The 21,924-nt window shown below is 45.1% G+C and overlaps 1 protein-coding gene and 1 long non-coding RNA gene across 2 annotated transcripts in view; both read left to right on the plus strand.

The window, feature by feature from the left end:
• Nucleotides 1-1,144: 1,144 nt before the first annotated feature.
• LOC135509101 (spondin-1-like) overlaps nt 1,145-21,924 on the plus strand; it is a 142,214-nt gene continuing 121,434 nt past the window's right edge. Inside the window, exons 1-2 of the mRNA XM_064929436.1 lie at nt 1,145-1,736; nt 10,997-11,103. Of these exons, the coding sequence (XP_064785508.1) occupies nt 1,508-1,736; nt 10,997-11,103 (336 nt within the window). The 5' untranslated portion in view covers nt 1,145-1,507. The remainder of the gene's footprint in view (nt 1,737-10,996; nt 11,104-21,924) is intronic.
• LOC135508657 (uncharacterized) lies at nt 2,398-3,617 on the plus strand. Its single transcript, XR_010450830.1, has 2 exons — nt 2,398-2,515; nt 3,008-3,617. It is a non-coding gene; the product is annotated as an uncharacterized LOC135508657 (long non-coding RNA).

The following is a 21,924-nucleotide window of genomic DNA, read 5'->3' on the forward strand; positions in this document are numbered from 1 at the left end:
TGCGCTGAATGAAACAGGTGTAGACCTTACTGATGAGCCCCTAACCAACAATGCAGTGAACAAAATGTTTAAATACAAATAAGAATAATAAATAAAAGTAACAAGTAATTAAAGAGCAGCAGTAAAATAACAATAGCGAGACTATATACAGAGGGGTACCGGTACAGTGGCAATGTGCTGGGGCACCGGTTAGTTGAGGTAATATGTACATATGTACAGAGTTATTAAAGTGACTATGCATAGATGATAACAGAGAGTAGCAGCGGTGTAAAAGAAGGGGGGGGCAATGCAAATAGTCTGGGTAGCCATTTGATTGGATGTTCAGGAGTCTTATGGCTTGGGGGTAGAAGCTGTTTAGATTGGGAACCTATCTGGGCTAAAAACAACTACAAAAATTACTAGGTGGTTAGTAATATTGCAGAGAAAAAACAACTACAAAAATTACATTAAAAAAAAAAAACATGACAAATCTAAGGGGACAAGTGTCCCTGTGCCCCCAATGGGCATGAAGACTGACAGGACTGACCTCATTATCTGATATATTTTGCACACATAATAACTTACAATACTTTTCCACAAACCTTTTTCAATGCCATCCAATGTATATTAAATAATAAAAATCAATAAACATATATTTTTTTTTAAAGTGGCGACAGGGAGTAGGCATGGCGCTGGCTTGACACAGAAACATATTATTACTTCCAATTGGCAGCTGTAGTGTCACAGGTCAGGAGAAGGACGAGTGGGCTGTGAGAGGAAAACGCCATGTGAGAACGACGGTCGCGGGAGTCCGGTGAATGCAGCTGGTGGGCAAAAAAGCTATCGCACCGCACTCCACCACTCTGGAGGGACGCCGGTCACTCATTGTTAATCGGGAAGAAAACGTCACGCAAATAATTTTGCACTATATAAACGGTAAAATTGTATAATCGTCAAAAGTAAATAATTGAGAATACACCAAACATTTGCTTTGCCATTACCATTAATACAAGAAAAGGCGCATTATTGTTATGAGCGCCCTGCTATATTCTAATTGACTTATGAAATAGCTGTGTAAACATTGGCTGACAGTTTTCCTGCGTCTCACCAAGAATGTCAAATGCACCTCTCGGTCACAGGGGTGATTAGGAATGTCTGGGTTTTGTTTATACTCTGCTGCCTTCATCGCTACAATCTAGTTATTCCCTAGTTGTCGGGGACAGCTGTGCTGCTGCGCTTCGCTATTTCCCGGACCCTGAGAATTACTCCGTTAACTCAACACTCAAGCTTCCTATCACCGCTTTCCTCTCAGATCAGTGTAACTGTATGCTGAAGCAGTGCCATCGAACTTCGAAACCCGCTCTGTCTGGGATGGATTCACCGCGGTTTCTCTCACCATTTATTACCAAGTGTCAGGGCTAATAGTTTGCAGGAATTCCGTAGTTGGGGACTGTGGGGAGATAATACATCCTCTATTTTGTTTCCTTTGTAGAGGTGGAATACAGAACTTCCCACCACACCATCAATAATGGGAATATATCTGAATTTGCTGCTTTTGCAGTATTTTGTCTCCAATTGTGTGTGCAATGCTCTCACGTTCGTCGAGGAACCAACAGATAAGCAAGCGAAGTCGGATGGATATTGCGGCAGGATTTTACGGGCACAGACACAGGGTACACGGAGAGATGGCTACAATGAGTTTCGGCTAAGAGTCGAGGGGGACCCAGAAAATTACCAACCTGCAAGCACATACAGAGGTATACAACAATAAGAGCACATTTTACGTATCGTTACTTGCTTGGCTTTGCATATATCAACCAAATTGGAGTGACTTTGAAAAGGACAACTCTCAGAAAGTATAACCTACTTCAGTTGTCTAACACACTAAGTCAAGTTTAGATTCCGTGCGCAAGTCACTTCCATTGCGTAATTGTGACAAATGTAGCTAACGAGAGCTACTAATCACACCTCAATATGACACCCGAAGACAAGTGCAATACTTGTATGAAAACAATTGCATCTGCACTGAACAAACATATTAGTGAAAGTAACACATTATGCGTTTGGCACTCTCAGGAAAGATGTCAATATGCCATGCACTCTTGGGGGAAAAAAGGTGCTATCTAGAGCCTAAAAGGGTTATTTGGCTGTCCCCATAGAATACCCCTTTGAAGAACCTTTTTAGTTCCAGGTAGAACCTTTTTGGGGTTAGAATCATTTCCACAGAGGGTTCTACATGGAAACCAGAAGGGTTCTACCTGGAACCAATAAGGGTGCTCCTATGGGGACAGCGAAGAACCAATTTTTTCTTAGAGAGAGAGAGAGAGAGAGAGAGGGGAGGGGGGGGGCGATTTATGCTGGTAAAGTCAAACGTCACAACACGTTCTACACCGCTTTGGTGACAAACATTGATTTCCTTGTTTCCATTCGTCCACATGGCTGTGCTTTGTTTACACCGAAAATAGCGTGAAGATTGCCCATTTACTTTATTTTTGTAAGGACCCAAAAAACAGAGGCAGTGGAATAACCTATTCAAGTAAGTAAATACATGTTTAAATGTTTTTTTTAAAACTGTATTATTAGCTAGCTAGCTATGTGGCTACCGTTCGCCACTTTGTATGCGAACTCAACTGAGCTGCTGGCCAAATGGCCAACATTGCACACCGTTTAGCTAAGTGAATTAAATGGCACCAGCTAGCTAATTTTCTATTTGCTAGAAATATTTGTGTAATCATTCTAAATTAAAAACAGTCTCCAAATACATTTGTAGATAACAGCCATGGAAAAGGGTGAAATTGCAGCTCGAGCTGTCAGTAAAGGGAGATTGTAGGCTACTAGATTGGGCATTTAATTTTGTGGGAGGACGACATGAAAATATTCTCCAGTTCCAGACCCAAGAGGGAAAAACCATAAGGCCAGAGATAATAGCAACATAATATTCAGTGCTGTCTAATTTTATTATAATGAAGTCTTTGTGAAAAAAAAGTTTTTTATTATAATGTTTCTTTGTGACGTTTTCTGTCCTCAGATATCGACAACTGAAAGCCTGTTTGCAGATTAAAAGAGGTCCCAATGAATGTCACATAAGACTAAGGGTATATCCTATATGCCATGGGTCATATGTGTAGGCCTGCTTATGTTGCCAAATACATAATACAGATAAACATCACACACAATGTATAAACCTATTACAATCAGAGCAGGCCAACCTTGCTGGAAGTCTGCTGGGTGTGCAGGGTTCTGTTTTAGCCCAGTAATAACACACTTCATTGAACTTATCAAATATAATGAGTTGACAATCAAGTGTGCTATTGTTGGGCTGGAATAGAAGTCTGCTCACCCAGTAGATCAGGGATCACTGGAGCAAGTTTGGCCACTGCTAGTATGGAGTTGTTTTTGTTCCCCTGAAATGATGATTTAGTAATAATAACGTACAATTATCTATTGATGTTTAGTCTAAGATGTCTAATCTTTACATACAGGTAATCTTATTTGTACATTTTGAAGTGACAAAGTGTTGATTCTTTGAAGTGAAGTTTTTAAACTTATTTTAATTATTAAACTATTATTCAAAATGAACTAGTATCAATGTTGATTAATCATATCACAATCCTGCAATAAAGAGAAGGAGTTCCGTGTCTGTGTTTCTGTAATGAACATTGCATTTTTGTGTAATTGTAAGATCTCAAGTCAGTTTTATTTGATTTTCACTCTCTCAGTATATCAGCTATGTGAATACATTTTGCAGCTTATTTTATTTATACCTTTATTTAACTAGGCAAGTCAGTTAAGAACAAATTCTTATTTTCAATGACGGCATAGGACGACAGGGGCAGAACGACAGATTTGTACCTTGTCAGCTCGCGGGTTTGAACTTGCAACCTTCGGGTTACTAGTCCAACGCTCTAACCACTAGGCTAGCCATTGCCAATGGAGTCACAGGCCTACAGTATGATGGCATTACTGGCCTTATGGGCACCTGAAGCAGAGCGTAACTCAACTCAGACATTGTTTAAACGTTGAGCTATATGTTCTCAATTTAAAATGATACCAGTAGACAATGTATGAGGGAAACCATATACCAGATTTTGTACATGCCTTTTAAGTGCTGACATAAAATTTTTAGTGCATATTCACTCCTTGTAAATTTAGGTACATTTAAAAAAATAGGTAGACCACAATTAGGCTACAGGAGATGATCATTACAGGTAACAATTAGGCTACAGGAGATGAGCATTACAGGTAACAATTAGGCTACAGGAGATGAGCATTACAGGTAACAATTAGGCTACAGGAGATGATCATTACAGGTAACAATTAGGCTACAGGAGATGAGCATTACAGGTAACAATTAGGCTACAGGTGGTGAGCATTACAGGTAACATTTTATGGGGTTCATTAGATTTTTCTTCATTCATTTTAGCAACGTTGCTTGCAAAATGACTGCAGTTGTCCCCATAGATAAACAGTACATGGTTGCCGTAAAATATTGACACGGCCAGCATTGTAGACCATTTCAGCAGCTTTTGCTCACCTTGAAATAACAGAGAAATGCTGTGAAAACCGGCGTGCTGCAAACGTTGTCAACTGTGCCTGTTTTGATGATATTTTTAGTCCTCACACACTGTTGCTCCTAGGGCACTAATCTGGTGAGCATCATTGTAGCTCCGCCCAAGCAAGGCATTTGATTGGTTTGATGTGTCAAATTCCACTCCTATTTAGTTGATTTCTGCCATGGAACTTTCCCAGGCTTCCTGTTAGCCTGTTTTTCGACGAGGCTTGGTATGCCATACCCCACCTCTAGACCAAACATTTTAAGTAGTCAAAAAAGTGGTCGAAAACGTACTCAATTGTTATACTTGAGTAAAAGTAAAGATACCTTAATAGAAAATGACTCAAGTAAAAGTGAAAGTCACCCAGTAAAATACTACCCGAGTGAAAGTCTATTTGGTTTTAAATATACTTAAGTGTTAAAAGTAAGTGGAATTGCAATTGTCTTTTTTTTTACATTTACAGATAGCCAGAGGCATACTCCAAAACTCAGTCATAATGTATAAACAAAGAATTTGAGTTGAGTGAGTCCGCCGGATCAGATGCAGTAGGAATGACCAGGGATGTTCTCTTGAGAAGTCTGTCAATTGGACCACTTTCTTGTCAAAATGTAAGGTGTGCTTTTGGGTGTCAGGGAAAATGTGTGGAGCAAAATTATTTAATTTAGGAATATAGTGAAGTGAAAGTAAACGTTGGCCTAAATATAGTTAAGTACAGAAATACCAAAAACTACTTAAGTAGTAGACTACTTCAAAGTATTTTGACTGAAGTACTTTACACCACTGGTAAAGAAACAAAAAACAAAAACAGACTAAATAATTCCAATCCCGATTGAAATACAACAGCTGTTTAGTGTACAGAGGAGGTGGCTTTAGGACCATGCGGAGCATCCCTCAGAGAGCAGCTGCCCACCTGCGTGCCTTTTGTCTCATTTTAGAAAGCAGAGTGCAGACAGTGCCAGTTTGCTTTGATGGTCAGAGAATCAGGCATTGAGTGGATTGCTTTGAATTTGATATAGGCATTTGAACTCGGCCTTGATTTCCTTGTTGTAATCTGATAACCAGGGGTTAATTGAATTGGGAAGTGGGGGAGCCTGCTTTTTTGGTGACCATTCTAAACCAAAAGCTGTTTTATTGCTATTAAAATATAGGTTGTGATAGCTGTATGCCTAATTTAAATGTTCATTCATTCGCCCAGTAGGCTAGCGCAATGTTTGTTTCATGTATTGGTATGAAAATAAACACAACTGAACAACTTGCTATTTATTTTTTTATTTAACCTTTATTTAACCAGGTAGGCCAGTTGAGAACAAGTTCTCATTTACAACTGCAAATGTAGAAGATTAGGGAGGCAAGGCAATAAATTGGACATAGAGGCGATATCATTTCAACTTAGCGTTATCACTGGAGTGATACATGTGCAGATGATGATGTGCAAGTTGAGAAATTGGGGTGCAAAAGAGCAAAAAGATAAATAACAATATGGGGATGAGGTAGTTGGGAGTGATATTTACAGATTGGCTGTGTACAGGTACAGTGATCGGTAAGCTGCAGCTTACAGCTGATGCTTAAAGTTAGAGAGGGAGATATAAGTCTCCAGCTTCAGTGATTTTTGCAATTCGTTCCAGTCATTGGCAACAGAGAACTGGAAGGAAAGGCGGTCAAGGGGGGTGCTGGCTTTGGGGATGACCAGTGAAATATACCTGCTGGAGCGTGTGATATGGGTAGGTGTTGCTATAGTGACCAGTGAGCTGAGATAAGGCGGGGCTTTACCTAACAAAGACTTATAGATGACCTGGAGCCAGTGGGTTTGGCGACGAATATGTAGCAAGGGCCAGCCAATGAGATCATACAGGTCGCAGGGGTGGGTAGTATATGGGGCTTTGGTCACAAAATGGATGGCACTGTGATAGACTACTTCCAGTTTGCGGAGTAGAGTATTGGAGGATATTTTGTAAATGATGAAGTCAAGAAAGTAAAGGATCGGTAGGATAGTCAGTTTTACGAGGGTATGTTTGGCAGCATGAGTGAATGAGGCTTTGTTGCGAAATTCTAGATTTAATTAATGAAGCCGATAAGAGATTTAATTTTGGATTGGATATGCTTAATGTGAGTCTGGAAGGAGAGTCTAAAGTCTAAACAGACACTGAGGTATTTGTAATTGTCCACATATTCTAAGTCAGAACCGTCTAGAGTAATGATGCTAGTCGGGCAGGCTGGTGCAGGCAGCAATCAGTTGAAGAGCATGCATTTAGTTTTACTAACATTTAAAAGCAGATGGGGGCCACAGAAGGAGTGTTGTATGGCATTGAAGCTTGTTTGGATGTTTGTTAACACAGTGTCCAAAGAAGGGCCAGATGTATACAGAATGGTATCGTCTGCGTGGAGGTGGGTCAGAGAATCACCAGCAGCAAGAGCGACATCATTGATATATACAGAGAAAAGAGTTGGCCAGAGAATTGAACTCTGTGGCACCCCCATAGAGACTTCCAGAGGTCTGGACAACAGGCCCTCCGATTTGACACACTGAACTCTATCTGAGAAGTAGTTGGTGAACCAGGCGTGGCAGTCATTTGAGAAACCAAGGCTATTGAGTGCTGATAAGAATACGGTGATTGACAGAGTCGAAAGCCTTGGCCAGGTCGATGAAGATGGCTGCACAGTACTGTCTTTTATTGATGGCGGTTATGATATCGTTTAGGACCTTGAGCGTGGTTGAGGTGCACCCATGACCAGCTCGGGAAACCAGATTGCGTAGTGGAGAAGGTACGGTGGGATTCGAAATGGTCGGTGATCTGTTTGTTAACTTGGCTTTAGAAGATTTTAGAAAGGCAGGGCAGGATGGATATGGGTCTATAACAGTTTGGGTCTAGAGTGTCTCCACCTTTGTAGACGGGGATGACTGCGGCAGGGCAAGTTGCTGCAGGGGGTGCAGAGCTGTTGGCCGGGGTAGGGGTAGCCAGGTGGAAAGCTTGGCCAGCCGTAGAAAAATGCTTTATTTATTGGTGGTGACAGTGTTTCCTAGCCTCAGTGCAGTGGGCAGCTGGGAGAAGGTGCTCAATGACTTTACAGTGTCCAAAAACTTTTTGGAATCGCGGGGGCTATTCGATGCTAATGCAAAACGCCACACGATGTTTTTGTGCTGGTCAAGGGCAGTTAGGACTGGAGAGAACCAAGGGCTATATCTGTTCTTAGTTCTACATTTTTTGAATGGGGCATTCTTATTTAAGTTGGTGAGGAAAGCACTTTTAAAGAGCAACCAGGCATTCTCTACTGACGGGATGAGGTCAATATCCTTCCAGGGTACCTGGGCCAGGTAGATTAGAAAGGCCTGCTCGCTAAAGAATTTAAGGAAGCATTTGACAGTGATGAGGGGTGGTCATTTGACCGCAGACCCATTACGGACACAGACAATGAGGCAGTGATCGCTGAGATCCTGGTTGAAGACAGTAGAGGTGTATTTAGAGGGAAAGTTGGTCAGGATGATATCTAAGAGGGTGCCCATGGCTACGGATTTAGGGTTGTACCTGGTATAATTTGTGTGAGATTGAGGGCACCTATCTTAGATCGTAGGACAGCCGGGGTGTTAATAAGCATATCCCAGTTTAGCTCACCTACTCTGAAGATATATGGCTGGCAATCAATTCACATATGGAGCCCAGGGCACAGCTGGGGGCTGAGGGGGGTGTATAACAAGTGGCAATGTTGAGAGACTTGTTTCTAGAATTATGGATTTTTAAAAGTAGATGCCCAAATTATTTGGGCACAGACCTGGATAGTGTGACAGAACTCTGCAGGCTATCTCTGCAGTAGATTGCAGATTGCAACTCCACCCCCTTTGGCAGTTCTATCTTGTCTGAAAATGTTGTAGTTGGGGATGGAAATTTCCAAATTTTTGGTGGCCTTCCTAAGCCAGGATTCAGACACGGCTCGGACATCAGGGTTGGCGGAGTGTGCTAAAGCCGTGAATAAAACAAGCTAAGGGAGGAGGATTCTGATGTTAACATGCATGAAACCAAGGCTTTTACGGTTACAGAAGTCATCAAAAGAGAGCGCCTGGGGAATAGGAGTGGTGCTGGGGGCTGCAGGGCCTGGGTTAACCTCTACATCACCAGAGGAACAGAGGTGGAGTAGGATAAGGGTACGGCTAAAGGCTATAAGAACTGGTCGTCTAGTGCGTACGGAACAGAGCGTAAAAGGAGCAGTTTTCTGGGCGTGGTAGAATCGATTCAAGGCATAATGTACAGACAAGGGTATGGTAGAATGTGAGTAGAGTGGAGGTAAACCTAGGCAATGAGTGACGATGAGAGAGGTTTTGTTATTAGAGGCACCAGTTAAGCCAGGTGAGGTCACCACGTGTGTGTTTTCGTCGTTCTTTAGTCGAGTTTGTTTGTCTTCTTGCGTACCTGTCGAGGCCTAAGTAAATCCTTTGATGTGTGCATTTTATTTCAATGCATGTGTAGGATTTATCTGGAATAGTTTGCATTCACGATCAGCTGTTTTATGCTCTGGTTACTTTCACATTAATGTCGGCATTTGAAGTCGGCCTTGTTGTGACTTGATAGATGCATGTATGAACTGTTCTACAAGTAAATTAGTCAATTTATGATATGGTGTAGTAGTGGTTGACATTGTACACATGGTCCACAGACCTTTAAACCTAATATTGTGGTGATAATTAATGGCAGGGCTCATTTTTGTATTTTTAAAAAGAGAAAATTGCCCACCCCACTTTGCTTAAAACAATGTTTATTAAAAAACATTTTTTTCACATTTTACAAACATAATAGATGAATGAATATAAATACAAATTTGTTTTAACACCCATACCCTAGGTTTAGCTGAACTGACACCCCTAGGGGGATGCAAGGTTATAACCTTCAGGTGTTCATTGGCCTGTGATAAGTGGCTCATTATCACATTATAATTCACTGTCGTGTGATTGTAAGCAGCATTTTTCCCCTTGGAAAAATAAACCAGGTGTGCTTTTGACTGAGCTATGCTGGTCAGTAGTGTGCAATTAGTAAATACAATTATATTATTACATTCTTCATAACTCTCTCATCAAAGTTTCCGATACAGGTGTCTGAATATCATATAACTGCTCCCAGTGACCCTACATTAATACTAATTATGTTCACTTAAAAATGAATTACATTATTATCTAACACGTGTAAATACATCTAACAATGTTTATCTTTTATAATGTACCCGATACAGCCCAAGGAGGATGCATTGTGTGTTGTCAGTTTTCAGGGAAACCATAAGCTAATATTGTTAGTAAAGCTGACTTTTCAAAGATAAATCTTTTACCACACGTTACATTTGACCCTGTTGAAATCACTGACTGGAAAACAATCAAACAGCAGGCAACTAATAATGAGCTGCTCGCAGCGCATACCTTTATACCACATTCTGTAGTAGGCTCCTCCAGCTGACTTTGTTGCTCTCTCAACAGTGCCTGGGATGGGGCTACATTACATTATCTTTCATCTTTGATAGGATCTTAATTTGATCACTTGTTTGATGCTGAGAATTTTCTTGCACCACAGGAAATTCAGATGAGCTTCACGATTTACATAAATTCTCAGAATCGTCTAGAATGTCATTGTATGCGGTAGCGTTAAGATTTAAGTGGCTAGCCTGAACCATGAAAAACATCCCCAGACCATTATGCCGGCTCCACCAAACTTTACAGGTGGCACTATACATTGGGGCAGGTAGCGTTCTTCTGGCATTTATCTGTCGGACTGCCAAATGGTCCGTGGGACTGCCAGATTGCCAGAATGCGTTTCCACTGCCCCAGAGTCCAATGGCGGTGAGCTTTACACCACTCCATCCTACACTTGGCATTGCGCATGGTGATCTTAGGCTTGTGTGCGGCTGCTCTGCCATGGAAACCCATTTCATGAAGCTCCCGACGAACAGTTCTTGTGCTGACGTTGCTTCCAGAGGCAGTTTGGAACTTGGTAGTTGGTGTTGCAACCGAAGACAGACGATTTTTATGCGCTTCAGCACTAGGTGGTGCCGTTCTGTGAGCTTGTGTGGCCTACCACTTACCGTTGACCGGGGCAGCTCTAGCATGGCAGACATTTGACGAACTGACTTGTTAGAAAGGTGGCATCCAATGACGAAGCCATGTTGAAAGTCACTGAGCTCTTCAGTAAGGCCATTCTACTACCAATATTTGTCTATGGAGATTGCATGGCTGTCAGCAACGGCGTGGCTGAAATAGCCAAATCTACTAATTTGAAGGCGTATCCACATACTTTTGTATATATAGTGTATATTGACAGTATTGTACTTTTCATGTAGCCTAATTTTGGCCAGGTAATAGCCTAACTACAGATCAAGCAACATTAACATTCAAATCCTGTTGAGCAGGATTATTTTGCTGCGGCAATACTGATCAAATTAAGATCTAACATCTGTATATTCCCTAAACTCCCCTCCTGTCCTGTTTCCAGTGACTCTGCACGCCTCCAGTCCCTCCTATTTCAGAGGCTTTACCCTTATCGCTCTGAAGGAGGGGAAGGAAGGAACCACAGATGACCACTACGCTGGCAAATTCCAGGTAATGTACTATGCATGTATATTGTGGCCATATTTCAGTAATTGTCTTCAAAATCACTTTCCTCAAGACTAAATGCGTATTCCCTAACGTCTCCATCAGAGCAGCTCCTTTGCTCAGCTCATGATAATAATACGCAACCTACTGTGTGAGAGTGCTCTACAGCAGTGAGAACACACTTCCTTACCTGACAATTACCTGACAACATAAAAAGGAATAAACACTCCCACAACCTGTCTGCCCAGCCTCAGCCCACACTTCGCGCTCTGCATCCTTCGGTTCCCAGAGTGTGTAACCCTTTTTTAGTCTCAAGATTCTCATCCTGTTTTCATTTGGCCTCTTCAAATTACCATTGTGTCACACATAATAGATAATCAAACACATTCAATATGCATTATGGTTCTGTTGTTAAGAACATGGTTATATTACAATGTCATTACTACTGTAGGTCTTTGTATTGTAAAGAGGGACTGATTGTCATCACTTAATTGGACAAATAATTGACAAATGATTCAATGAGATCAGAATGATACAGCTAAATTAAGAGAAAGAGACGGAGATATCGGGGATGTAGGTCGGGGTGCCTTGTAAGGATCCGACGGCGAGTGGGTAATCTGCCTGTACCATCAGTCCTATTAGCCAATGTACAATCGTTGGATAACAGTATAGATGAACTATGATCACATACAGTTGAAGTCGGAAGTTTACATACACTTAGGTTGGAGTCATTAAGACTCGTTTCTCAACCACTTCACACATTTCTTGTTAACAAACTATAGTTTTGGCAAGTCGGTTAGGACATCTACTTTGTGCATGACACAAGTAATTTTTCCAAAAATTGTTTACAGACAGATTATTTCACTTACAGTATAATTCACCGTATCACAATTCCAATGGGTCAGAAGTTTACATGCACTAAGTTGACTGTGCCTTTAAACAGCTTGGAAAATTCCATAAGATGATGTCATGGCTTTAGAAGCTTCTGATAGGCTAATTGATAGGCTAATTTGCGTCAATTGGAGGTGTACCTGTTTATGTATTTCAAGGCCTACCTTCAAACTCAGTGCCTCTTTGCTTGACATCATGGGAAAATCAAAAGAAATAAGCCAAGACCTCAGAAAACAAATTGTAGACCTCCACAAGTCTGGTTCATCCTTGGGAGCAATTTCAAAAGGCCTGAACGTACCACGTTCATCTGTACAAACAATAGTACGCAAGTATAAACACCATGGGACCACGCAGCCGTCATACCGCTCAGGAAGGAGATGTGTTCTGTCCCCTAGAGATTAACGTACTTTGGTGCAAAAAGTGCAAATCAATTCCAGAACAACAGCAAAGGATCTTGTGAAGATGCTGGAGGAAAGAGGTACAAAAGTATCTATATCTTTTGTACCTGTAAAACGAGTCCTATATCGACATAACCTGAAAGGCCGCTCAGCAAGGAAGAAGCCACTGCTCCAAAACCCCCATAACAAAGCCTGACTACGGTTTGCAACTGCACATGGGGACAAAGATCGTACTTTTTGGAGAAATGTCCTCTGGTCTGATGAAACAAAAATAGAACTGTTTGGCCATAATGACCATTGTAATTTTCTGAGGAAAAAGGCCTTGGCTTGCAAGCCGAAGAACTCAATCAAAACCGTGAAGCACGGGGTGGCAGCATCATGTTGTGGGGGTGCTTTGCTGCAGGAGGGACTGGTGGACTTCACAAAATAGATGTCATCATGAGGCTGAAAATTATGTGGATATATTGAAGCAACATCTCAAGACATCGGTCAGGAAGTTAAAGCTTGGTCGCAAATGGGTCTTCCAAATGGACAATGACCCCAAGCATGCTTCCAAAGTTGTGGCAAAATGGCTTAAGGACAACAAAGTCAAGGTATTTGAGTGGTCATCATAAGCCCTGACCTCAATCCTATAGAAAATGTGTGGGCAGAACTGAAAAAGCATGTGCGTGCAAGGACTCAGTTACACCAGCTCTTTCAGGAGGAATGGGCCAAAATTCACCCAACTTATTGTGGGAAGCTTGTGGAAGGGTACCCTTTAAACAACTTAAAGGCAATGCTACCAAATACTAATTGAATGTATGTAAACGTCTGACCCACTGGGAATGTGATGAAAGAAATAAAAGCTGAAATAAATAATTCTCTCTACTATTAGACTGTATGTATACACCCCAACCAGAAGCCATGGATTACAGCCAACATCCACACTGAGCTAAAGGGTAGAGCTGCCACTTTCAAGGAGTGGGACACTAACCCGGAAGCTTATAAGAAATCCCACTCTGTCCTCCGACGAACCATCAAACAGACAAATGTCAATACAACTCTAAGATTGAATCATACTACACCGGCTTCGATGCTTGTCGGATGTGGCAGGGCTTGCAAACTATTACAGACTACAAAGTCAAGCACACCCACGAGCTGCCCAGGGACATGAGCCTACCAGACAAGCTAAATTACTTCTATGCTCATTTCAGACAAGCAACACTGAAGCATGCATGAGAGCATTACACTGTGTGGTCATGCTCTCCGTAGCCGATGTGAGTAAGACCTTTAAACAGGTCAACATTCACAAGGCCGCAGGGCCAGATGGATTACCAGGACGTGTTCTCCGAGCATGTGCTGACCAACTGGTAAGTGTCTTCGCTGACATTTTCAACCTGTCCCTGACTGAGTCAGTAATACCAACATGTTTCAATCAGACCACCATATTCCCTGTGCCCAAGAACACTAAGGTAACCTGCCTAAATGACTATAGACCCATAGCACTCATGTCTGTAGCTATGAAGTGCTTTGAAATTATGGTCATGGCTCACATCAACACCATTATCACACTGCCCTCAATAGCTTCCTGGTTGCATCACTGCCTGGTATGGCAACCGCTCGGCCTTCAACTGCAAGGCACTACAGAGGGTAGTGTGTACGGCCCTGTACATCACTGGGACCAAGCTTCCTGCCATCTAGGACCTCTATACCATCTAGGACCTCTATACCAAAAATGGACAAAGACTCCAGCCACCCTAGTCATAGACTATTCTCTCTGCTACCAAACATCAAGCGGTAACGGAGCGCCAAGTCTAGGTCCAAAAGGCTTCTTAACAGCTTCTAACCCCAATCCATAAGACTCCTGAACAGCTAATCAAATGGCTACCTGGACTATTTGCATTGCCTCTCCCCATCCCTTTTTTACACTGCTGCTACTCTCTGTTTATTATCTATGCATAGTCACTTTAACTCTACCTACATGTACATATTATCTCAATTACCCCGACTAACCGGTGCCCCTGCACATTGACTGTGTACCAGTTCCCGTGTATGTAGCCTTACTGTAAGGTCTACACCTGTTGTATTCTGCGCATGTGACAAATACAATTTGATTTGATTTGACTAAGCCCAAAACATATGGGATGGCGTATCACTGCAGAATGCTGTGGTATCTGTGCTGGTTTAGTGTGCCTTCATTTCTTTATAAATCACTGACAGTGTCACCAGCAAGCCACCATCACACCTCCTCCTCCATGCTTTACGGTGGGAAATACACATGTGGAGATCATCCGTTCATCCACATCGCATTTTACAAAGACACGGTGGTTAGAACCAAAAATCTCCAATTTGTACTCCAGACCAAAGGACAGATTTCCACTGGTCTAATGTCCATTGCTCATGTTTCTTGGCCGAAGCAGGTCTCTTCTTCCTATTGGTGTCCTTTAGTAGTGGTTTCTTTGCAGCAATTTGACCATGAAGGCCTGATTCATGCAGTCTCCTCTGAACAGTTGATGCTGTGATGTGTCTGACACTTGAACTCTGTGAAACATTTATTTGGGCTGTAATTTCTGAGGCTAGTCACTCTAATTAACGTATCCTCTGCAGCAGAGGTAACTGGGTCTTTCATTTCTGTGACGGTTCTCATGAGAGCCAGTTTCATTATAGTGCTTGATGCTTGAAGAAACTTTCAAAGTTCTTGACATTTTCTGTATTGAATGACCTTCATGTCTTAAAGTAATGATGGACATTTCTTTTTGCTTATTTGAGCTGTTCTTGCCATATGGACTTGGTCTTTTACCAAATAGGGCTATCTTCTGTATTCTGAAATTCCACAAATTAACTTTTAAGAAGGCACACCTGTTAATTGAAATGCATTCCAGGTGACTACCTCATGAAGCTGGTTGAGAGAATGCCAAGAGTGTGCAAAGCTGTCATCAAGGTAAACGGTGGAAATTGAAAGTATATTTTGATTTGTTTAACACATTTTTTAATTACCACATGATTCCATATGTGTTATTTCATAGTTTTGATGTCTTCACTATTATTCTACAATGTAGAAAATAGTAAAATTAAAGAAAAACCCTTGAGTGAGTAGATGTTCTAAAACTTTTGACCTGTGGTGTATATATTCTTTATCCCCTTACACTGTGTATAAGACAGTAGATTAGGAATTGTTAGGTAGATTACTTGTTGGTTATTACTGCATTGTCGGAACTAGAAGCACAAGCATTTCGCTACACTCGCATTAACATCTGCTAACCATGTGTATGTGACAAATAAAATTTGATTTGATTTGATGTGCTGATTGTAACGGCGTTCTTCGTTTGTTGAAAGAGAGTCGGACCGAAATGCAGCGTGGTGGTTACTCATGTCTTTAATGTAGAAGATAGCGATACATGAAATAACTTAAATAAATACAAAACAACAAACGGAACGTGAAAACTAATTACAGCCTATCTGGTGAACACTACACAGAGACAGGAACAATCACCCACGAAATACAAAGTGAAACCCAGGCTACCTAAATACGGTTCCCAATCAGAGACAACGAGAATCACCTGACTCTGATTGAGAACCGCCTCAGGCAGCCAAGCCTATGCAACACCCCTACTCAGCCGCAATCCCAATAACTACAAAACCCCAATACGAAATACAACAACATAAACCCATGTCACACCCTGGCCTGACCAACTAATTAACGAAAAACACAAAATACTAAGACCAAGGCGTGACAGAACCCCCCCCTCCCTAAGGTGCGGACTCCCGGACGCACCTCAAAACCATAGGGAGGGTCCGGGTGGGCGTCTGTGCATGGTGGCGGTTCCGGTTCGGGACATGGACACCACTCCATAAATGTCATAGTTCCTCCCCTTCGCGTCCTAGGATTGTCCACCCTCGCCGCCGACCATGGCCTAGTAGTCCTCACCCAGAACCCTACTGGATAGAGGGGCAGCTCAAGGCAGCTCGGGGCAGAGGGGCAGCTCGGGGCAGAGGGGCAGCTCAGCACTGAGAGGAAGCCCAGCACTGAGAGGAAGCCCAGCACTGAGAGGAAGCCCAGCCAGGCAGTTGAATCCGGCAGATCCTGGCTGGCTGGCGGTTCTGGCAGATCCTGGCTGGCTGGCGGTTCCGGAAGAGTCTGGCTGACTGGCAGATCCGGAAGAGTCTGGCTGACTGGCAGATCCGGAAGAGTCTGGCTGACTGGCAGATCCAGAAGAGTCTGGCTGACTGGCAGATCCGGAAGAGTCTGGCTGACTGGCAGATCCGGAAGAGTCTGGCTGACTGGCAGATCCGGAAGAGTCTGGCTGACTGGCAGATCCGGAAGAGTCTGGCGGCTTCTTGCAGACTGACAGCTCTGGCTGCTCCATGCAGACTGACAGCTCTGGCAGCTCCTTGCAGACTGGCAGCTCCTTGCAGACTGGCAGCTCCTTGCAGACTGGCAGCTCCATGCAGACTGGCAGCTCCATGCAGACTGGCAGCTCCATGCAGACTGGCAGCTCCATGCAGACTGGCAGCTCTGGCTGCTCCATGCAGACTGGCAGCTCTGGCTGCTCCATGCAGACTGGCAGCTCTGGCTGCTCCATGCAGACTGGCAGCTCCTTGCAGACTGGTCGCTTAGGCTAATTTGCGTCAATTGGAGGTGTACCTGTGGATGTATTTCAAGGCCTACCTTCAAACTCAGTGCCTCTTTGCTTGACATCATGGGAAAATCAAAAGAAATAAGCCAAGACCTCAGAAAACAAATTGTAGACCTCCACAAGTCTGGTTCATCCTTGGGAGCAATTTCAAAAGGCCTGAACGTACCACGTTCATCTGTACAAACAATAGCTCCTTGCAGACTGGCAGCTTCTTGCAGACTGGCAGCTCCATGCAGACTGGCAGCTCTGGCTGCTCCATGCAGACTGGCAGCTCTGGCTGCTCCATGCAGACTGGCAGCTCCATGCAGACTGGCAGCTCCATGCAGACTGGCTGCTCCATGCAGACTGGCAGCTCTGGCTGCTCCATGCAGACTGGCAGCTCTGGCTGCTCCATGCAGACTGGCAGCTCTGGCTGCTCCATGCAGACTGGCAGCTCTGGCAGCTCCTTGCAGACTGGTAGCTCCTTGCAGACTGGCAGCTTCTTGCAGACTGGCAGCTCCATGCAGACTGGCAGCTCCATGCAGACTGGCAGCTCCATGCAGACTGGCAGCTCTGGCTGCTCCAAGCAGACTGGCAGCTCTGGCTGCTCCATGCAGACTGGCAGCTCTGGCTGCTCCATGCAGACTGGCAGCTCTGGCTGCTCCATGCAGACTGGCAGCTCTGGCTGCTTCATGCAGACTGGCAGCTCTGGCTGCTTCATGCAGACTGGCAGCTCTGGCTGCTCCATGCAGACTGGCAGCTCTGGCTGCTCCATGCAGACTGGCAGCTCTGGCTGCTCCATGCAGACTGGCAGCTCTGGCTGCTCCATGCAGACTGGCAGCTCTGGCTGCTCCATGCAGACTGGCAGCTCTGGCTGCGCTAAACGGGCAGGAGAATCCGGCAACGCTGTAGAGGCGGAAGGCTCTGGCAGCGCTAAACAGGCGGGAGACTCCGGCAGCGCAGAAGAGGAGGAAGGCTCCAACAGCGCTGAACAGGCGGGAGGCTCCGGGAGCGCAGGAGAGGCGAGGCGCACTGTAGGCCTGATGCGTGGTGCTGGCACTGATGGTACTGGGCCGAGGACACGCACAGGAAGCCTGGAGCGGGGAGCTGCCACCGGAGGGCTGGTGTGTGGAGGTGGCACAGGATGGGCTAGACCGTGATGGCGTACTGGAGATCTTGAGAGCAGTGTTGGCACAGGACGTGCAAGGCTAGGGATGTTCACAGGAGGCCTGGTGTGTGAGGCTGGCACCAACTTCACCAGCCGACTAACACGCACCTCAGGACGAGTATGGAGCGCTGACCCAGGTGCCATCAAATCCCTGACACGTTCCGTCGGGCGAATTCCATGCAAAAAGCACCAACACAGCAACTCCCTCATTTCTCTCTCTTCCAATTTCCCCATTAACTCCTTCACAGTCTCTGCTTCGCTCACCTCCAACACCGGTTCTGGTCTCCTCCTTGGCTCCTCACGATAAACAGGGAGAGTGAGCTCAGGTCCGACTCCTGACTCTGCCACACTCTCCCTGAGCCCCCCCCCCCCCCAATAAATTTTTGGGGCTAACTCTCGGGCTTCCATCCACGTCGCCGCGCTGCCTCCTCATACCAGCGCCTCTCCGCTTTAGCCGCCTCTAGTTCCTCCTTGGGGAGGCGATATTCACCAGGCTGAGCCCAGGGTCCTTTTCCGTTCAGTTCTTCCTCCCATGTCCAATTCTCCAAGTGGTGCAGCCTCTCCCACTGAAGCTGCTTCTGTTGCCTCTCCTGTGGCTCCCGCCTGTTAACACGCTGCTCGGTCCGTGTGTGGTGGGTGATTCTGTAACGGCGTTCTTCGTTTGTTGAAAGAGAGTCGGACCGAAATGCAGCGTGGTGGTTACTCATGTCTTTAATGTAGAAGATAGCGATACATGAAATAACTTAAATAAATACAAAACAACAAACGGAACGTGAAAACTAATTACAGCCTATCTGGTGAACACTACACAGAGACAGGAACAATCACCCACGAAATACAAAGTGAAACCCAGGCTACCTAAATACGGTTCCCAATCAGAGACAACGAGAATCACCTGACTCTGATTGAGAACCGCCTCAGGCAGCCAAGCCTATGCAACACCCCTACTCAGCCGCAATCCCAATAACTACAAAACCCCAATACGAAATACAACAACATAAACCCATGTCACACCCTGGCCTGACCAACTAATTAACGAAAAACACAAAATACTAAGACCAAGGCGTGACACTGATTGTAACGAGGTTCTTCTAACTCCTCCTCTGACGAAGAGGTGGAACAAGGATCGGACCAAAATGTAGCGTGGTTCGTTCGATACATCTTTAATGATGAAAAAACACGAACAATACAAAACAACAAACGTCCAAAACCGAAACAGCCCTGACTGGTGCAACAAACACAGAGACAGGAACAATCACCCACAAACACACAGTGAAACCCAGGCTACCTAAATATGGTTCCCAATCAGAGACAACGATAATCACCTGACTCTGATTGAGAACCGCCTCAGGCAGCCATAGACTAATCTATACACCCCACACAACCCCAAGACGAAACACACTACAAATAAACCCATGTCACACCCTGGCCTGACCCAATAAATGAAGATAACATAAATAAATATAGACCAGGTGTCACGCCTTGGTCTTAGTATTGTGTGTTTTAGTTTATTAGTTAGTCAGACCAGGGTGTGACATGGGGTTATTTTGTATTGTATTTTCTTATTGGGGTTTTGTAGTAGTTGGGATTGTAGCTGGTTAGGGGTGTGTGTGTGTGTGTGTTATTTAGGTTGGCTGCCTGAGGCGGTTCTCAATCAGAGTCAGGTGCTTCTCGTTGTCGCTGATTGGGAACCATATTTAGGTAGCCTGTTTTTCGCTTTGCATTTCGTGGGTGATTGTTCCTGTCTCTGTGTTAGTTTCACCAGTCAGGCTGTATTAGGTTTCGTTCTGTTTGTTGTTTCTTTTGTATTTATTAGTTATTCGTGTTAGTTCGTTTTGTCTTCAGTCAATAAACATGAGTAACTTACACGCTGCATTTCGGTCCGACTCTCCTTCAACTAAACAAGAACGCCGTTACAGAATCACCCACCAAACTCGGACCGAGCAGCGTGTCAACAGGCAGGAGCAGCGCAAAGAAGAGCCGCGCAAAGAGGAGCCTCGTTTTAAGGATTTCTGGACATGGGAGGAAATCCTGGACGGAAGAAGACCCTGGGCTAAACCAGAAGAGTGTAGCCGCCCTAAAGCGCAGCAGGCGAAGAGTAAACAGGAGCAGCGTGTCAACAGGCAGGAGCAGCGCGTCAACAGGCAGGAGCAGCGCAAACGGGAGCTACACGAGAAACAACAGAAGCAGCTTCAGTGGGAGAGGCTACACCATTTGGAGAATTGGACATGGGAGGAGGAACTGGACGGAAAAGGACCCTGGGCTCAGCCTGGTGATTATCGCCTCCCCAAGGAAGAATTAGAAGCGGCTAAAGCGGAGAGGCGCAAATATGAGGAGGCAGCACGGCGATGTGGATGGAAGCCCGAAAAGCAGCCCCAAATTTTTTTTGGGGGGCTATCAGGGGAGTGGCTGAGTCAGGAGATAGACCTGAGTCAACTCTCCTGTTTATTGTGAAGAGCCAAGGAGGAGGTCAGAACCAGTGTTGGAGGTGAGCGAAGCAGAGACTGTGAAGGAGTTAATGGGAAAATTGGAGGAGAGTCTAATGAGGGAGTTGCTAGTTTGGTGCTTTAGATATAATATTCGGCCGACGGAGCGTGTCGGGGATTTGATGGCACCTGGGTCAGCACTCCATACTAGTCCTGAGGTGCGTGTTAGTCGGCTGGTGGAAAGTGTGCCAGCCTCACGCACTAAGCCTCCTGAGTACCAGCCTAGCCTTGCACGTCCTGTGCCAGTCCTGCATTCAGGCTCTTCAGTACTCCTTCACGGTCCAGTCCATCCTGTGCCACCTTCACACACCAGTCCTCCGGTAGTAGCTCCTCACACCAGGCTTCCTGTGCCTGTCCTTTATCCAGAACCACCTCCACACCCCAGCCCTCCAGTAGCAGCTCCCCGCACTAGGCTTCCTGTGCGTGTCCTCGGCCAAATACCACCAGTGCCAGAACCACGCATCAGGCCTTCAGTGCGCCTCGCCTGTTCAGCGTTTTCTCCCTCTCCTGCGCTGTCGGAGTCTCCCGTTTATTCAGCGGTTCTAGAGCCTTCCTCCTCTACAGCGCTGCTGGAGTCTCCTGTCTGTTCAGCGCAGCCAGCGCTTTCTCCCTCTCCTGCGCTGTCGGAGTCTCCCGTCTGTTCAGCGGTTCTAGAGCCTTCCTCCTCTACAGCGCTGCTGGAGTCTCCTGTCTGTTCAGCGCAGCCAGCGCTTTCTCCTCTCCTGCGCTGTCGGAGTCTCCCGTCTGTTCAGCGGTTCTAGAGCCTTCCTCCTCTACAGCGCTGCCGGAGCCTCCTGTTTGTATAGAGCAGCCTGAGCTGCCAGTCTACATTAAGCAGCCAGAGCTGTCAGTTTGTATAGAGCAGCCTGAGCTGTCAGTCTACATTGAGCAGCCAGAGCTGTCAGTTTGCATAGAGCAGCCTGAGCTGCCAGTCTACCTTGAGCAGCCAGAGCTGTCAGTTTGCATAGATCAGCCTGAGCTGCTAGTCTGCATGGAGCAGCTAGTCTGCATGGAGCAGCCAGAGCTGCCAGTCTGCAAAGAGCTGCCAGTCTGCATGGAGTTGCCAGTCTGCATGGAGCTGCCAAGCTGCAAGAAGCCGCCAGAGCTGTCAATCTGCATGGAGCAGCCTGAGCCGTCAGTCAGCATGAAGCAGCCAGATCTGCCAGTCAGCCAGACTCTTCCAGATCTGCCAGTCAGCCAGACCATTCCAGTCAGCCAGACTCTTCCAGATCTGCCAGTCAACCAGACTCTTCCAGATCTGCCAGTCAACCAGACTCTTCCAGAACTGC

Source organism: Oncorhynchus masou, chromosome 22, assembly GCF_036934945.1.
Source record: "Oncorhynchus masou masou isolate Uvic2021 chromosome 22, UVic_Omas_1.1, whole genome shotgun sequence".
NCBI classification, from domain to species: domain Eukaryota; kingdom Metazoa; phylum Chordata; class Actinopteri; order Salmoniformes; family Salmonidae; genus Oncorhynchus; species Oncorhynchus masou.